A 16,182-nucleotide genomic window follows, 5' to 3' on the forward strand; every position below is an offset into this window, starting at 1 on the left:
CGAACCCGGTTCCCCTGCATCGGCAGGCGGACTCTCAACCACTGCGCCACCAGGGAAGCCCCCATCTTCATTTTTCATGTGAGGAAACTTGGGTTTTGGTTAAGTAACTTATTCAAGATCAAACAATAAGAAATTGGAAGAGCTGGGATGTCAGCCTAAGCCTGTCTGACTCCAGAGCCCAAACTCTTAGCCACTGTGCTCCGGTGGCTTGCAGACTCCAAGTGTGGCCCCTGGGCCACGGCCATCAGCATCACCTGGAGCCTGGTGGGAATGCAGAGTCTCAGGCCCCACCCCTGCTCTGCTGAAGCAGAATCTGCATTTTACTAAGATCCCCAAATGACGAGCGTGCACTTTACAGTTTGAAATCATAGAGGAGGAAAAAGTTTTCTTTGACCCTCTGAGGGTCCCTGGCTGGGTCTGAAAATTAAACCGACAAAGACAGATTAACAGGAGAAAAGCATATAAATTTGATGGAATTTTTACATGTGCCTGGGAGCCTTCACAAGAGAATGAAGACCCAAAGAAGTAACCAGAGCAGGAAGATTTTATACCTTTTAGACAAAGAAACAATACATTTGTGAAGAGCTGACCAGACAAAGGGGCTATGGGTAGTGAATGGTGAGGAAATAACTGGGAAGATAAGGGTTAGTTTAACAAGGTTTGTTTGTAGATTCCTCTGGTGACTTCTTAAAGTCTGTCTCCAGTAAAAGGAGAATTTATTTCCCCTCTTTAGGCAGAAAAGGGGGAGCCTTTTCTGCCTTTTGCTGCCACTTAATTGCCTTCAGCTCAAGACAGTTTTTATGTCAAAGAGGCATACTTTGGGTTGACATATTGTGGTTTCCCTCCAGATGCACTGCCCTAGTGGTCTTTCCCTTTCTGTGTAAGCCTTCCCTAGTTCCCTAGCTAATGCATCCCTTCCCTGGTATAGTACTTAAGAACACTGTGGCCCCTAGAGGTAGATTTTGGGGGTTCAAATCCTGCCACTTATTAGCTGTGTGGCTCTAGGCAGGTAACTTAACCTTTTGGTGCCTCAGCTTCCACATCTGTAAAATGGGGATAAAAACAATACCTACCGCATGGAGTTGTTGTAAGGGTTAAATGAGTTGACGCTTGTAAAGTATTTTAGCACTGTGTCTGGCACATAAAGAATAAAGTACCCACTGTCCTTTTCACCTCTGTGAATCCTGCCCCACGTTTTCTTGTCCTTCCTCTCCTGGGAAGCCTTCCCCCAACCAGCAGAGCTCAAGGTGATTTCTCCCTTTCCAGATTCTATTGCAAATGGTCTGGGACTTCAATCATAGAATTGTACCTTAGGGAAAATCTCCTCTTATTATATTGATGAGGAAACTGAGTCTCAAAGATCAAATGGCAGAACCAGGACTTGAACCCAGGACTTTTTAAACTCTAAAATTAGCAGTTTCCAATGTACTCCATTTATAGTAGTATATACCTTTCTGTTCCCACACAGTAGCCAATACATATGCCTTGAAAAAAGAATATTAAAAGTATTCATCATGCTGCTATGTATAACAGTGAAAAATGGGGAGATGTTGATTTGAACAAATTTAAATAGATTTCTTTACCTTATGACTCTTCAGAGGCTTTAATAAGCTTATTTGCCTGCAAATCTGAAATGGGGGATTTGGTGTGCAAGGTTTCATAGATTTATTTGTCCACAGACCCTTTTTCTGACGAATGCTTGTTAGTTACCCACTATAACTACTCTCCTGGCAACCCTCCAATGTCCAGTCCTATGGGTTCTGTCCAGTGACCCTCTTGCTTTATCTCTCAACAGCATTTGACTCCAGTCTGTTGTGTGTGCTGGTAACATGTCACGTTTGCATTGAGGTTTGTGGAGCTGATGCTGAGGCAGGAAAGTTCAGGGATGCTGGCTTTGAGAAGGTGACCAGGCAGTGACTGGAGGTTGAGGTCAGATTATCATTTCAGACCCACAGGCTAGTGAAGTTTGATCTTCTGGGAACGTTCTGGGATTCTTCCTTCTTAGGCCTTCAGCTGCCCCTTGACCTTGCTCACCATAGCTGGGTAAGTGGTCAGCGGGGAAGCCACACTAAGATGTACCAGCCAGCACCGACCAGCTAGCAGTTCGGGAAGGGCTCAGCTGCCCTGGGCTGGGGAATGCAGAGGGGAGAGCAGCTGGCGGGGGCATGCACTGGGTGCTAGCAGGCTGGCCCTGCTCTGAGTGCTTTGCTACATAAACTCACTGTGGCCTCACAGCAGCCCCGTGTGCTAAGCCCAGGACACCGCACACACAGAATGTCATTACCTGCCCAGCACCACACAGCTAGGAAGCAGCAGTGCCAGGATTTGATTTGAAACCCATGCTGCTGCCTACTCTGCCTCCCCAGCCCCTGCCCTCCAAGAGTCTGAGGAGGTTGGAAAGAAAGAACAGACTAGAAGGAGCCGCCAGGGTGTAGGTCGGGAAGCGGCCGAAAGCAGTGCAGCTCTGCTGATAGGGGCACCTGCTCCCATCTCTTGTGCTCTGGCCTTCTCACCTCTCCCCACAGGCAGGAGAACGCCTGGGCCTCGAATGCGATGGGTTCCCACGGAGGCCCTGCGTCGTGGCCTCTGTGCTGGGATGGGGAGCCCCTGCACAGAGGTTTCTACCCTGAGTACCCAAAATGGGCTTGTGCTTTCTCGACAAGTTGGGGTTTCTAACAACCATGAGCTAGTCCTCTGTCCAGGGCAGGTCTCAGCTCGCGGGCCCTTCAGAAAGGTTTGAAGAGGGACTGACGCTGCGGTTTGGGGGCCCTAATTTCTCATTGTCTCTAGTTCTCACTCCCTTAAAATGCAAAGGGCCGGTGTTCCTGTTTTAGGGAGCGTGTAGGGCACGTGCCACTGGGCATCCTGGGAAGGAGTGTGCCGACAGCCGCAGTGGGCAGAGAGAGGGCAGGAGGGCAGGTTTAAATCCTGGGCCTTGAGGCCAGGGGCCCCAGGGAGCTGTCCTGTCACAAGAAATAGCCCTGCATGCCAGCCAGCTGGAGCCCGGACACCTTCTCCCAGGCAGAGGCAGGGAGGAGATGGGGAGACGCCAGTGCCAGTGCAGCCCAGAGAGACCGAACCCAGAGTCCGGTTTGCAGCCGAGGACTAGGTCCACAAGCCTCCCTGTGCCCGGGGTGGGTGGGAGGCTGAGGGCACACAGGGATCCCAGTTGTCCCTGGGTATCACAAATCTGATATCCTGTCCTCAGGGTGCCCCTTGGCTTCTCCAAGGACACGCCCACCCCCTAACCACCGAGTCTCCCCTGGAGCCCAGATCGCGGTTCCTTTCTCCTCCTGGTGGTGCCGCCCTCATGCCCTCCCCATCCTGGTCCCGGAGAGCCGCCGTGCTCGCCGCTGTAAAGCTCTTTGTGGCTCTTTGTGTGATTTAAGTAATCCCCACTAAAGTAATTCATTCTTTTCTGAATGACCCATAGGCTTGATCCCTCCAGGGCACATTTGCATTTCAAGTAAAGCATTTGTACAAACAGATTTAAGCGTTAATTGGTAGAATGAGGAGGCAATTATTTTTTTTGGGGGGGGGGGCTTTCCCAGGCCCCTCCCTGCCATCCTCTCCCCTCCCCGGGTGCAGGGAGGGTGTGGCTAGGATGTGACAGGGGAGGCGTCTGCGTCAGGAGGGAGGGAGATCAGTGGTTCCAAGTGAAATTTTTCTAAGGTGGGACCTAGACTTATCAACTTTTTATTTTCCTAGGGTTTGTTTTATTATCACTGATTTCCTAACACTGTCATTTCACAGCACCAAAATACAAAGAAGGAGCTCCTGTCAGTCTTCAGCTTTCTGAAAACGTAGTACATTATTCTTAGTTTTTTTTCATTTTGCCCCAGACTGGTGAGAACCTCCTGGGGTGGGGGAGGGCTAGTGGTGAGAACCACCGACTGGGTGGCCCCCCCGAAGCCCTCCAACTCTCAAACACCAAGGCTTTCAAACACCGCAGTCACGCTGCATTAAAGATGCATTTTCAAATGTTAATAATTAATGTCAGTGTTAATTTATCATAGTTTCACATAACATTCTATAATGGAAATGGCCCCAGGAGAGAGGATGGTAAAGGAGATTGAGGACCAGAGTAGAAAAGAAGTGGGGATCAAGCGAGGGGGCAGGGTAGGTACAGCAACCCCTCTTCCAAGCTGTGTCCATCTTCCAGGACACTGGGGAAGAGTCTTGGGCTGCAGGAGACAGTTCTATAGTCTTGTCCCAGAGAGAGAGAGAGAGAGAGAGAGAGAGTGAGTGTGTGTGGGTGTGAGAGAGAGAGAGAGTGAGTGTGTGGGGGTGTGTGAGTGGGTGTGTGTGGGAGTGTGTGGGTGTGGGGGGAGTGGGTGTGAGTGGGTGTGTGAGTTTGGGTGTGTGTGGGGGTGGTGTGCGTGTGAGAGTGTGTGTGTGCGCGTGTATGTACACACGTGTGCACACGTGTGTGTTCTATGGCCTGGCTTCCTGAACAGGTGCTGGTCTGCTGGCACCTATGCCTGATTTCCAAGCAAAGACACCCAGCGGAAAAGGCAGGCGTCTTGGAGTGGGGCTGGGGCTGGGGCTGGGGAAGCAGTGGGAAGGACTGAGGCCCTGGCGCTCTAAGGGAGGGACCCTTCTGTTTCCAGCGTGGGTCTGGTTTCTCACAAACCGCCCAGCCTGGTCCCCTCGGCTTAACCAGGAGGCTTAGCTCCCCGGTGTTTCTCGTTGCCGTTGCAGGTGTATGTGGCTGCTGCGGTGCCCTGCGCCCCAGGTACAAAAGGCTGGTGGACAACATCTTCCCTGAGGATCCCGAGGTGGGTCTCGTCTCCTGCCGCCACAAGAGCAGGGTCTATGTTTTAATCATCTCTAGATCCCCAAAACCCACATGTGTGTGTCGCATACACGATAGGCACTCTGGTAAATGTTGATTAAGTTGAATGATCATTTACCTTTAGACTTGAACTCTTCTAGGCATCGCGTGGCCACAGTCAGGATGATCTGTCTTTTACAGGATGGCCTGGTGAAGACCAACATGGAGAAGCTGACCTTCTACGCCCTGTCAGCTCCAGAAAAGCTCGATCGCATTGGCGCCTACCTCTCTGAGAGGCTTATCCGTGACGTGGGTCGTCATCGATATGGGTAAGTAGTATGTGAGGGTGGAGAGAGATTTTCAGAAACTATATATTTTCAGGGCAAAACATAGGGTCCTTTTATTTATTTATTTTTGGCTGCGTTGGGTCTTCGTTGCTGCGCACGGGCTTTCTCTAGTTGCTGCGAGCAGGGGCTACTCTTCGTTGCGGTGCGCGAGCTTCTCATTGTGATGGCTGCTCTTGTTAAGTAACGCAGGCTCTAGGTGCACGGGCTTCAGTAGTTGTGGCACACGGGCTCAGGAGTTGTGGCTCGCAGGCTCTAGAGTGCAGGCTCAGTAATTGTGGTGCACGGGCTTAGTTGCTCTGCGGCACGTGGGATCTTCCTGGACCAGGGATGGAACCTGTGTCCCCTGCATTGGCAGGCGGATTCTTAACCACTGCGCCACCAGGGAAGTCCCAACGTCCTTTTAAGAAATGATAATAGACTGGATTGTTGAACAGCCTGAGAAAATGGGGACTGGGAGTGAGGAGTGGGTTCCCTGTGCTTTTCCAAAGGGTAAAATGTGATGCTGTTGCCAAGATTTGGGAAGAAGGGGGTGTTGGCTTCCTAGGAGCACCTCTGTTACCCCTCATTTACCCCTGTGTCTCTATCCAGAAGCCTTCACACACCACTGAACCCAGAATGCGCCGTTATTCTCACCAAACCCACCCTGCCTCATTCAGCTTACTCTTTTAAAAAGCAAGGAGGGACTTCCCTGGTGGTCCAGTGGTTAAGACGCCGCCCTACCACTGCAGGCGGCACGGATTCCATCCCTGGTGGGGGAACTAAGATCCCACATGCCGTGTGGTGTGGCCAAAAATAAATTAAATTTTTTTTAAAAAGCAAGGAGGAACCATCTACAGTTTAGTGGGAAAGCAAGGTTAGGGGTAATTTGTCCCTTAAAAAAACACTTAGGGACTTCCCTGGTGGTCCATTGGTAAAGAATCTGCCTTCCAATGCAGGAGACGCAGGTTCAATCCCTGGTGGGGAAACTAAGATCCCACATGCCGCAGGGCAACTAAGCCCGTGTGCCACAACTACTGAGCTCATGCACCTCAACTAGAGAGCCGGTGTGCCGCAAACTACAGAGGCCACGCAGTCTGGAACCCGTGCGCCACAATGAGAGAGAAGCTGTATGGGGTCTTCGTTGCTGCACACGGGGTTTCTCTAGTTGTGGCAAGCGGGGGCTACTCTTTGTTGCAGTACGCGGGCTTCTCATTGCGGTGGCTTCTTCTGTTGTGGAGCACAGGCTCTAGGCGCACAGGCTTCAGTAGTTGTGGCATGTGGGCTCAGTAGTTGTGGCTCGCAAGCTCTAGAGCGCAGGCTCGTTGTGGCGCGTGGGCTTGTGGCGCACAGGCTTAGTTGCTCCACTGGATGTGGAACCTTCCCAGACCAGGGCTCGAACCCATGTCACCTGCATTGGCAGGTGGATTCTTAACCACTGTGCCACCAGGGAAGTCCCTGATCAATAGATTAAACAGCCAAATATGTAGATTGAAATACTAAGATACCACCTTCACTGATCAAATTGATTTTTTTTAAAGTATATATAATTTCCAGTGTTAACCCAGGGATGGCAAAATGAGAGGCATTTTCATACTTTTCTAGAATGAGTACAAATTGGTTGAAGCTTTCTAGAAACTAATTTTGAAATATATGTCAAGAGCTTCAAAAACACGCCCTTTGATCCAATAATTCCATTTATATTCATCTATCCCACCATATCAATCTTATATATAATCTAACTTTACACACAGAAATGTTCATTATGGTAATTTTTATAATATTGAAAAGATGGAAGTAACTTAAATGCCCAACTAGAGGAGAATAGTAAATTATGGTGTTTATCGCTTCAGGAAATGTTACCTAGTCAATAAAAATGGTGTTTATAAACATACTTTCCATATAATATGGAAAATGCCATAAGTAAATGAAAAATAGAATACATACTTATATACACAGTATTTAAATAAAGTTAAAAACAATAACAAATCTCAATGCCTGGAAAATACAGTAAAAATAAATATGCCAAAATATTGAGTACTCTTAATATTTTGTGAACAATGTGGCTGGGGTTTTTGGTTTCTATCTACATTTTTGTGTTTCCTAAATATTCTCTATTGAGCATGTATTACTTCCTCAGTGAAAAAAGTCAATGGCAGGACATACCATGTTTGTTATGCTACCGTCATGCCACAATCTGGAGTGGGGCTGGATGTAAAGAGAGTTCTAAGATGTCCCTGGTGGCACGGCTGTTGGAGCAAAGGGAAGGGTAGATCTAGGGCAGTTGTTCCTAAGTCCCATTGGTTCTGTTCTCTATGAAGGCTTTTATGTCCATCCTCTACTTTCCTCTGCTCCTACCTTTCTCCTGATGCAGGCTCTGGATTATGGCAGTGGCCTTGAAAATTGTCTCCCTCCTTCCCATCTTTCCTATACTGGCCCTTCCAGATCAACACTATGATCTTCAAAACACAGATCAAGCTATACTTTCCTGACTTCTTTAGTGTACAATCCAAGGTCTCAGCTTGATTTCTGGGCTCCTCCACTACCTGCCCCCAACTTGCCTTTAACCCGGCCACACCTGCCACAGCTGCTCTAAACCCATTCCAGATGGACTAGCTGACGATCCCCCCTGGGTTTCTGGCCTCTGAGCCTTTGCAGTGATCTCTCCCCTAGACCCTCTTTCCCCCGGTACCATCCATCAGCCCCATCACCCTCCAAGGTCCCTTCCTCCTGGTGAGGAAGGTAGAGTGAGAACCAGAGTGTAAAGATCTGCATTATGCTGACAGTGTATAGAGGTCCACATCTCCACAGGACCCACCAGCCACGCTTACATCAAGCTATCCCTGGTATAAAAGCAAGACCGGAAACAATTCATTTCTATGATCCCTTTCTATAATAAAATTAGGTTACACACTCAGTATAAAGGGCATGAATATAATGAACATGCTGATTATATAAATCGCCTTGACATATTATAAAGCAGGCTCAAGCAAGTAAAAATGACTTTATCCTAGACTGAACCTGAAACTAATGTGCAAGCAATACCATTAAACATTTAATACTGATTTTTCCTGCCCTCTCTGTAATGATGGTTCTCTCAGTAAAAATGTCCTGTAGCCAGCAGAGCCACTTAGAAACATTCCACTGCCCTTAGAACTGCATCTCAAAATTGGTATCGTTCTGTTAAAAATAGCCATTGCAGCATCTAAGTATTTAAAGCCTTGACGGCCTCACTGGGGGCTCTAATCATAAACATTTGGAGAAGAAAAATCTGTTAGATCTGTTCTCCTCTTCTCTCTCCTCTCCCTCCCCGTCTTTCCTTACCCAATGCCACATTCATCATTATTGTCCTAACCACTGATGGCAGGTTTGGAAGAGTGAAATATTTACCTGCAGACAGTCTGAGGAGCTGTCTCCCTACCATCATGCAGGTGTCTGTGTTTATGGTTTGACCACGTGGACGTGAACCTTGGGTGTTGGACCCAGTGGCAGATCGACCCTCCTCTGCTCGGATGTGTTCAGCATCAAGGGTGATAACCACATGTGGGCAGAGAGAGGATAAGACACGAATTTCAAGGTCTTGCTCCTCAGTGTGGGCCATAACGGGCAGTGATGTGCAGAGCAGCAGAAAGTGAGAATTCTTCATATTTTTCTCCTTCCAGTTCAGCCCAGCTGCTAGAACACCCCTAGAAACTGGAGAGCAAGGGAGGTAACGGCAGTGCTGGGTGAGATTCAGGGTCAGCTGACAATGACCATGGAGCAGTGACCACGTTCAGAAGGCCACATTAGAATCTGTCAGATTCCCCAGTGCCTGGAGGATGGAGACGCCCATGCCAAAGAGGGGTGGGCTTCTCCCTGAGGAGCCTGACCCTGGAGCTGACCTGGTGGGGCTCCTAAGAGATACACTGTCCCCAGAAGGACCCTGAACCTGGTTGGAGGACGGAGCTGACCCTTCAGACAGAGATGTCACAGATTCCTACTAGATGAGGAGGTTCATCCTTCCCTCCCTTGGCTGAGGTCAACCCCTACTTCTGGCTCCTAAAACCCAGAAGTTTCTGTCCAGCAGTGGGGACGTGACTAAATACATTCAGACTGCCCAGAATAAGAGGTTCTTTGTCAAGGTTCTTTGAGTGATTCTTGGGCAATGACTGGCCCTGCTAAAGCTGCCCCCTCTCTCTGTGTGCTGGTTCCCATCTCTGACCCTAGATCTGCTTTCCTCTCCAACCAAGTCTGGTTCTCAGACTTTGACTGCCAGTTCCTCCTTTCCTGGAGGCTCCTAAGCCCACTCCTGACTGAGTGAAAGGTGTTCAAGCAGAAGCAGCTGCCTGTTCTGGAATTCAATTCAAGGTATTTCCTGCCTCACTCCTAAGCACCAGGCCCCCTGTGTATTTTCCTCACTTGTTATAACTCACCTTCTTCTTTGGTTGGCCCATGACCCTGAGTTCCTGTTGTTATAACCTGCTGAGTAGCCTCTCCTGACCTCAGTTGCTGCCTGTGAACCCCAATCCATCCCAGATTCCTTGAGTTCTGCCTTCTTCACCTACTGGGAAGCCCTACTAGTGGATCCAAGATCCTTGGTCATCACCTGCTGCTGTGGTCCGCGCCCTGCTCTTGCCTCTCCCTTGGGTCCTTGTGGTGGCCTAGTCCTCACCAGCTCCTTTCTTCCCCATCCTGTTCCAACTACCCAGTCAGGCCAGTTTTCAGACCTATTACTACACTGGTCTCCTTTCAGGATACCAAGCCCAGAACAGATCTCTGCTGAGACTAACCTATTTGGCCCCAGTCCTGCTAAGTGGACATTACCCTGAGAAGCCCGTGCTCTATTCCCTTTGAAAGTATAGACTTAATGGATAAGATGTACCCAGGACGGTTATGATATGATAGGACCAATGCAGCGAGCAGGAGGTTCCAAAGCCCATTGACTTCTAATCTTCTAAGATACTTTGAAAAGTTCCAGTTCACAATTATAATCCTTCCATCCTTAGTGTTGGGATCAAAGATGGGGATTGAAGGAGTGTGTATTCAGAGAACTAGGCCTTAAACTTTTTTACTTTTCTGTTTCACTTCTACCATAATTTTCACTTTCCATCAAAATTTCCTCTCCTGGTCAGTAGCCAATTTTTTTTTTTTTTTTTTTTTTTTTTTTTTTTTTTTCTGGCTAGCAAAGGATGGTTTTCCTTATCAGGATTTTCTGGGAATTTTTTTACAGGAAAGGGAAAAGCAGCAATCTAAACTCTGGGGTTTGGTAGGCCTTCTGGTTTCTTCTCTTGCCAAATCCCACCCCGCCCCTTCCTTTCCCTCATTTAAACTCTATAAAATAATGGTGAAACCCTTCATGCAGAAGGATGCTGTGATGATTCATAGAAGAAGAGAATTCCATGCTGCCTCCTCCTATTTCCCACCCGCCATGTTTGGTTGCCAGAATGTGTCCAGGTTTCTCCGCAGGGAAAACCTGTCCCTTTGGAAGGGCCCCAGCCCAGGCTGCTTCCCCAACCCTGCAGGAATCAGCCTGCTTCACGGCCTATACAGTGGACCCGGAACATGCCAGGCCTGGGTCTGCAAGGCACGACAGGTATCCTGAACTGTGGCTGTGACATCCTGTGAAGGGCAAGGCTATCGAGGACTGGCGGGCCCTCCAGAGCAGGAGGAACGTGGCTCCAGTTCACCAAAGGAGCCCAAACACCCAGTGCTGCCTTTGCATTTGAAAGACACTCTGTAGATACGAGCATGACCAGATCCATTTGTGAATGTGCCCAGAGACAGCTATTTAATGATATTTAATAATATTTTAATTTAATAATATTAAACAATAATAATAGCTGACTCAGTTCATATAGATAAAAGAAATAAACATTTTACAGAAGTGAGAAGGAAAATTTCAGAGTAGAGAGGCTGTTTTACTTATGGTTGTTTGGTAAAGAAGTTAGGGCAAGGGTACTGAAGAAATGGCGACTGATGTCTTTAAATAAGGACATTTCGAAAAGTCATGACTGCTGTTACTTTTATACACATGGATTTGCAAAGCTGGCTTATGTGTGAGGCAGTTCAGATGCACAATGTTTGAAACTGAGTGGCTGCCACGAGAGCTTTGTGGAGCTTTGTGTTGTGGTTTTGTAGTATCTTCAGAAATCATCCTATAGTCATGCTTCCTGTGCCTTCTAATCAAGAGTTTTGTACTATCTGCCTAACCTTCAAAGAGATATGATTTGGATCAAAACATGAAGAATAAATCTTTTAATTCATCCCCTATTATATACACGGCATATAAACCTGACACTAGGCAGCTTCTTCTTTTTTTTTTTTTTTTTTTTTAAATTTGTATTTTTTGGGGGCCTGCTTCGGGTCTTAGTTGTGGCACACGGGATCTTCGTTGTGGCACACTGGGTCTTTTGTTGTGGTGCGTGGGCTCAGTAGTTGCAGTGTGAGGGCTTAGTTGCCTGCAGTACGTGGGATCTTAGTTACCCGATCAGGGATCGAACCAGTGTGCCCTGCACTGGAAGGTGGATTCTTAACCACTGGACCACCGGGGAAGTCCCTCTAGGCAGCTTCTTACAGAGAGGCCTTTTGCTACTTGCTTTGGCTTAGAGGCATCAGCCTGACTCCTTAGCACCCAGGTAGGTTTGGAGTTCTCTTCTCACTCTACCTTGCCTGCATTTTGTTTGTATCAGGAAGTACTTCCTGTGTTCCACATGGCTCTAGGAGTAGAGGGGTCACCACCCTGTAAGGGGCACATGAGCCACACTCCGAGTACATGGAGTCTGCCTGATCTCCCCTCTTGCAGGATGGAGTCATGTTCAGCCCTTACTTCTCTTTCCTGTGAGGGCAGTCACTGGAGTTGCTTTGGGTTGCTCAGGATTCGCTTTTATTTGTGCCCTCAGGTTTCTAAAGCACTCCTAAACCTGATGATCAGATACTTGTGTTATTTAGGGTATAAAGAGACTTGAAAATACAGTGGCTCCAGCAATATGGAAATCTTTTTTCTCTCTCTCATGCAATAGTCCAGTCTGGGTTGGTGGGCTCTGCTCCATGAGGTCATCCAGGGCTTTCGCCTCTGGCCATCCATTTGCTGCCACTCTGCAGCCAGCAGGAGGAGGGAAGAGAGGACCCGGAGGACAATCCTGTCTTTTAAGCAAGCAATGCTGACGTGGCTCGCATCACTCCCTCTCATTTTAATGGCAACGTGTAAGTCATGTGGCCTCACCTAGCAGCAGGAGAGGCTGGGCAATGTTCCCAGTGAGCAGCCACAGCTCAGCTAAACTTCTAAATGACTAGTGAAAAGAGCAAAAATGGATTCCAGGGGAGACATTTAGCATTCTGCCCCAGACACCTAACTCCTTAATGAAAACTGTAAAGATTTTAACCAGAATAGTTTTGCAGAGTCTCCCTTATTAGAAGTTAAAAGATAACCTTTTTCTATGAATGTCTGCCTTGCTTTCTTTAGAATGCAAATGCTTGGTAAGCAGGGGATGTATCTTTCATGATGTGCCTTACCTGACCGTATGCTCATTATGTCACTATCGTGGAACAAATGTTGGGTTTGAGCTTAGATGTGTATTCCTGATTCTCAGTAGGAATTTGATTTGTGACCTTTTTCTTGGGATTTAAGAGAGGCATTGAAGAAGACAGTAATTAGGGGTTGTCCTGCAAAGGCTAGCCTGGAAAGGATTGGGCATTTTTATTTTTTTTAATTTATTTTTTTTGCGGTACGCGGGCCTCTCACTGTTGTGGCCTCTCCCGTTGCGGAGCACAGGCTCCGGACGCGCAGGCTCAGCGGCCGTGGCTCACGGGCCCAGCCGCTCTGCGGCGTGTGGGATCTTCCCGGACTGGAACACGAACTCGCGTCGCCTGCATTGGCAGGCGGACTCTCAACCACTGCGCCACCAGGGAAGCCCCTATTATTTTATTTTTTTAGCCGCGCTGCAAGGCTTGTGGGAGTCTTAGTTCCCCAACCAGGGATTGATCCCGGGCCATCAGCAGTGAAAGCGCAGAGTCCTAACCACTGGACCGCAAGGGAATTCCCAGGATTGGGTATTTTTAGCATGGAGAAGAGAAGAACGTGGTAAATGAGATTGTTGTTTTCCTGTGGTTGAAGGGCTGGCAGGTAGGAAAAGGCTCAGCTCTCTTTTTTGCTGCTTCTAAAAGTAGAATTGTGAATAAAGGATAGAGGTTATTAGGGTTTGCTTGAAATATAAAGAGGTGTTCATTTGGTTGTCAAAAAATGGGATGGGTAGCTCTTCACCATTGGATGTGGTGTGTTCCTAGTTTGTGAAAGTATTCACTCGGGTTTTAGTCTTTAGAATAATTAAGTAGTTAGAGACTTAGAATCGGCACAGAGCACCTTCTTCATAAGGAGAAAAGAATTTTCATTCTGTGTCTGTCTTATTCTCCATGAGGTAAAAATGCTCCCCGGGCAAGGTGTCATCGAAACATGGTAACACTGTCAACCATATTGTTTGAATAGTACTTCATTATAGAACTCCTGAGGTCTTCAAATACAAAAATTGCAATTTTGTGTTCCTTAACATTTGCAGTTCGCTCCTCCTCAGGCCCATTTCAGATTCTTCATAAACTTTCTTCATTAAGTTCTTTGCTTCCTCCCCACTAGAGCCTCTTTCCTTCTTTGGAACCCTCGTGGGATGTCATTTTTTTGGTAACATTTCTTATTTTCCCTTTAGAGGAGATATCTGTGTATTTATCTTATCCCTCCCACTCTAGGCTCTTTAAGTTAAAGGACTTTTTCATCCTTACACCCCTACACTGGCGAGGACAGTGTCAACAAACACATCTTGACTTTGATGGAGTAATTCTCTGACCTCACTGGGTTTGAGTTCAGAAGCTGCTCCTCTGGGCATCAATTCTTTCTGCTTGTATTTCCTCATGCAATGGTATACCTCGTCTGCCCTCATGTTCTTCATGTGTATAATAAGGGGCTGGATGAATTCATCTCTAGGCTCCCTTCCAGCTCTGCTTCATTCTGCTTCTCAGGGCTGGGCTGGAGTGAGCACTTGTTGGAACAACTGTCCGGTCATCAGCAACCTGGGGAAGGGCTGCATTAGCTGGATGCTGCCCAGGTGGTCACTGCACTGCCATCTAGATTGCCCCAGTCATGCAGTGGGGGCGGAACAGGCGTGAGGCTGAGTGATGGCAATGGTGCTGCTTTCCCCAGGTACGTGTGCATCGCCATGGAGGCGCTGGACCAGCTGCTCATGGCCTGTCACTGCCAGAGCATCAACCTCTTCGTGGAGAGTTTCCTCAAGATGGTGGCCAAGCTGCTTGAGTCTGAGAAGCCCAACCTGCAGATCCTTGGCACCAACTCGGTAAGGAGGCCCAAGGGGCTTTGGAAGTGGGAATGGTGGGGAGGGGTCAGCATTGTTATGATCCATTCCTATTTGGTTTCTGACTTTTAAAAATGATTTTTCCCTTAAATAAGTTTAAGTGAGGCCCCCAATAGATGTAAAAAATAGAAAGGGAGGTATTTCTTTGAGAGCAGGGGTTGCCCAGTGCCCTCAAAGCTTGGCCCCTGACTCCATGGGGGCATATATACTTTGAAAGCTGTCCAGGTTGTGCTTCTTTCGAAGACAGAATAAACTGATGTTCACAGGACAGGGGGATCAGAGAAGTGGGAAGATCATGGGGACGCAGGAAACAGGGCTTCTGGCTTAGTTCTGCCCTTTCCTAGCTGGGTAACCTCGAGCGGGTTATCTTTCATGAGCCTGGCTTCTCATTGATACCCTGAGTGGATTGAACTCAGTCCAAGCTTTGTAATGTAACTGGTCTCAGTACAAGTGGCTGCTATCATGAGGGCTTATGGTTTGGGGAGAGAAGAACTATCAGATGTGTCAAGAACTCCCAGCTTTGTATGTATCTGACATACTTGAATATCCTGGTTGTTCTCTTCCATTTCTTGCTCTCTCTCTATTCCTTCCCCTTCAGGGAATACTTTCAGCTCCAGGTCTTCAAGCAGCTTGGTGTTAAAAGCCCTGACAAGCAGCTATTTTACAAATATCACCAGGAAAAATAAAATAATAAGTTTAAGGTTTTGTCTTCTTAGCCTTCCCAACCTGACTTTTCTGAATGTTGATTGCACAGGTCACAGCTGCTTTCCTGTTCTTCTTAAGTTGATTTAACCAGAAGATAGTCTTTCAACTCTTCTTTCCAAGACCAAAACTAACAACCTATTCCCCTCTTTCCTCTCTCTGTGAGCCAGCTGCCTTTGACAAATTACATATACAGTAGCTGAGGGTAAATTCTTTTGTCATGTTGCCCTGGCAACAGCTTCAGTTACTGTTTCACTTGCCCTGTTTAAGATAACTATAGTCTAGAAGAGAACATGTACATGGAAACTAAACCAGTCATCAGTGCATCCAGAGGGTATCTCCCCAGGGGTCGGCGGGGGAGACATAGAAGCATGTGGCTGCCAGCTCTAGCGTTCCCTACAGCACATCCTGGCCTAGGGTAGGCGTTTTGTTAGCTACAGCCTTGAAAATTCAGAATCCTGCAAATTCCTAGATTCCCCATCACAGTGAATCACAGTATTAGCAAGAAAGCAGTGGACTAATGATTACCGTACTGCAGACAATGGAGATTATATAAGGAGAGGTGCTTATAAGTAAGTTGAGTCAGATAATTGCAATAGATTCAGAGTTCAGCTTCAGAGGCAGGCTTTGCTAGCGGTGTCCCTCAACCAGATGCTCTTTCCAGCTCTCTAAGCCTGGGACCTTCTCTCTCTTTCTTTCTTCATCCTTAATGGATCTTTATCCAGCTTGTACTTGACCACCCCAAGGATTGAAGCTATGGTGAAACTTGTCAGCAAAAAGTCTGGTTTTGCTAATACCATTCCTGCACATCATATGCAGTAAAGTATAATTTTTTTAATTTAAGTGATGCTTTCAGGTCTTTAATGAGAATATCTGAACTTGGGATGACAGTGAGGGACCAGCAAAGTCAGGGGATGAGGGGAAGCCAGAGCCAACTAAGCTCAATTATTTGCTTAGGGATTTGCTTCTGCACACCTGCCTTATTGCCTGAGAGGTCCAAATGTGTGTCTCAGGGACAGTGCAATGACCATGTGCCCTGACCTTCTGA

At 47.5% G+C, this 16,182-nt stretch overlaps 1 protein-coding gene across 2 annotated transcripts in view; it reads left to right on the plus strand.

The window, feature by feature from the left end:
• Positions 1–4,717: 4,717 nt before the first annotated feature.
• The window catches only part of EFR3B (EFR3 homolog B), a 50,200-nt gene continuing 38,735 nt past the window's right edge, over positions 4,718–16,182 (plus strand). For both annotated transcript variants that reach the window (XM_024118887.3, XM_024118885.3), the window contains exons 1-3: positions 4,718–4,778; positions 4,976–5,103; positions 14,264–14,414. In XM_024118887.3, coding sequence (XP_023974655.1) covers positions 4,997–5,103; positions 14,264–14,414 — 258 coding nt within the window. In that variant the 5' untranslated portion in view covers positions 4,718–4,778; positions 4,976–4,996. The remainder of the gene's footprint in view (positions 4,779–4,975; positions 5,104–14,263; positions 14,415–16,182) is intronic.

This window comes from Physeter macrocephalus, chromosome 12 (assembly GCF_002837175.3).
Source record: "Physeter macrocephalus isolate SW-GA chromosome 12, ASM283717v5, whole genome shotgun sequence".
In the NCBI taxonomy this organism is placed as follows: Eukaryota; Metazoa; Chordata; class Mammalia; order Artiodactyla; family Physeteridae; genus Physeter; species Physeter macrocephalus.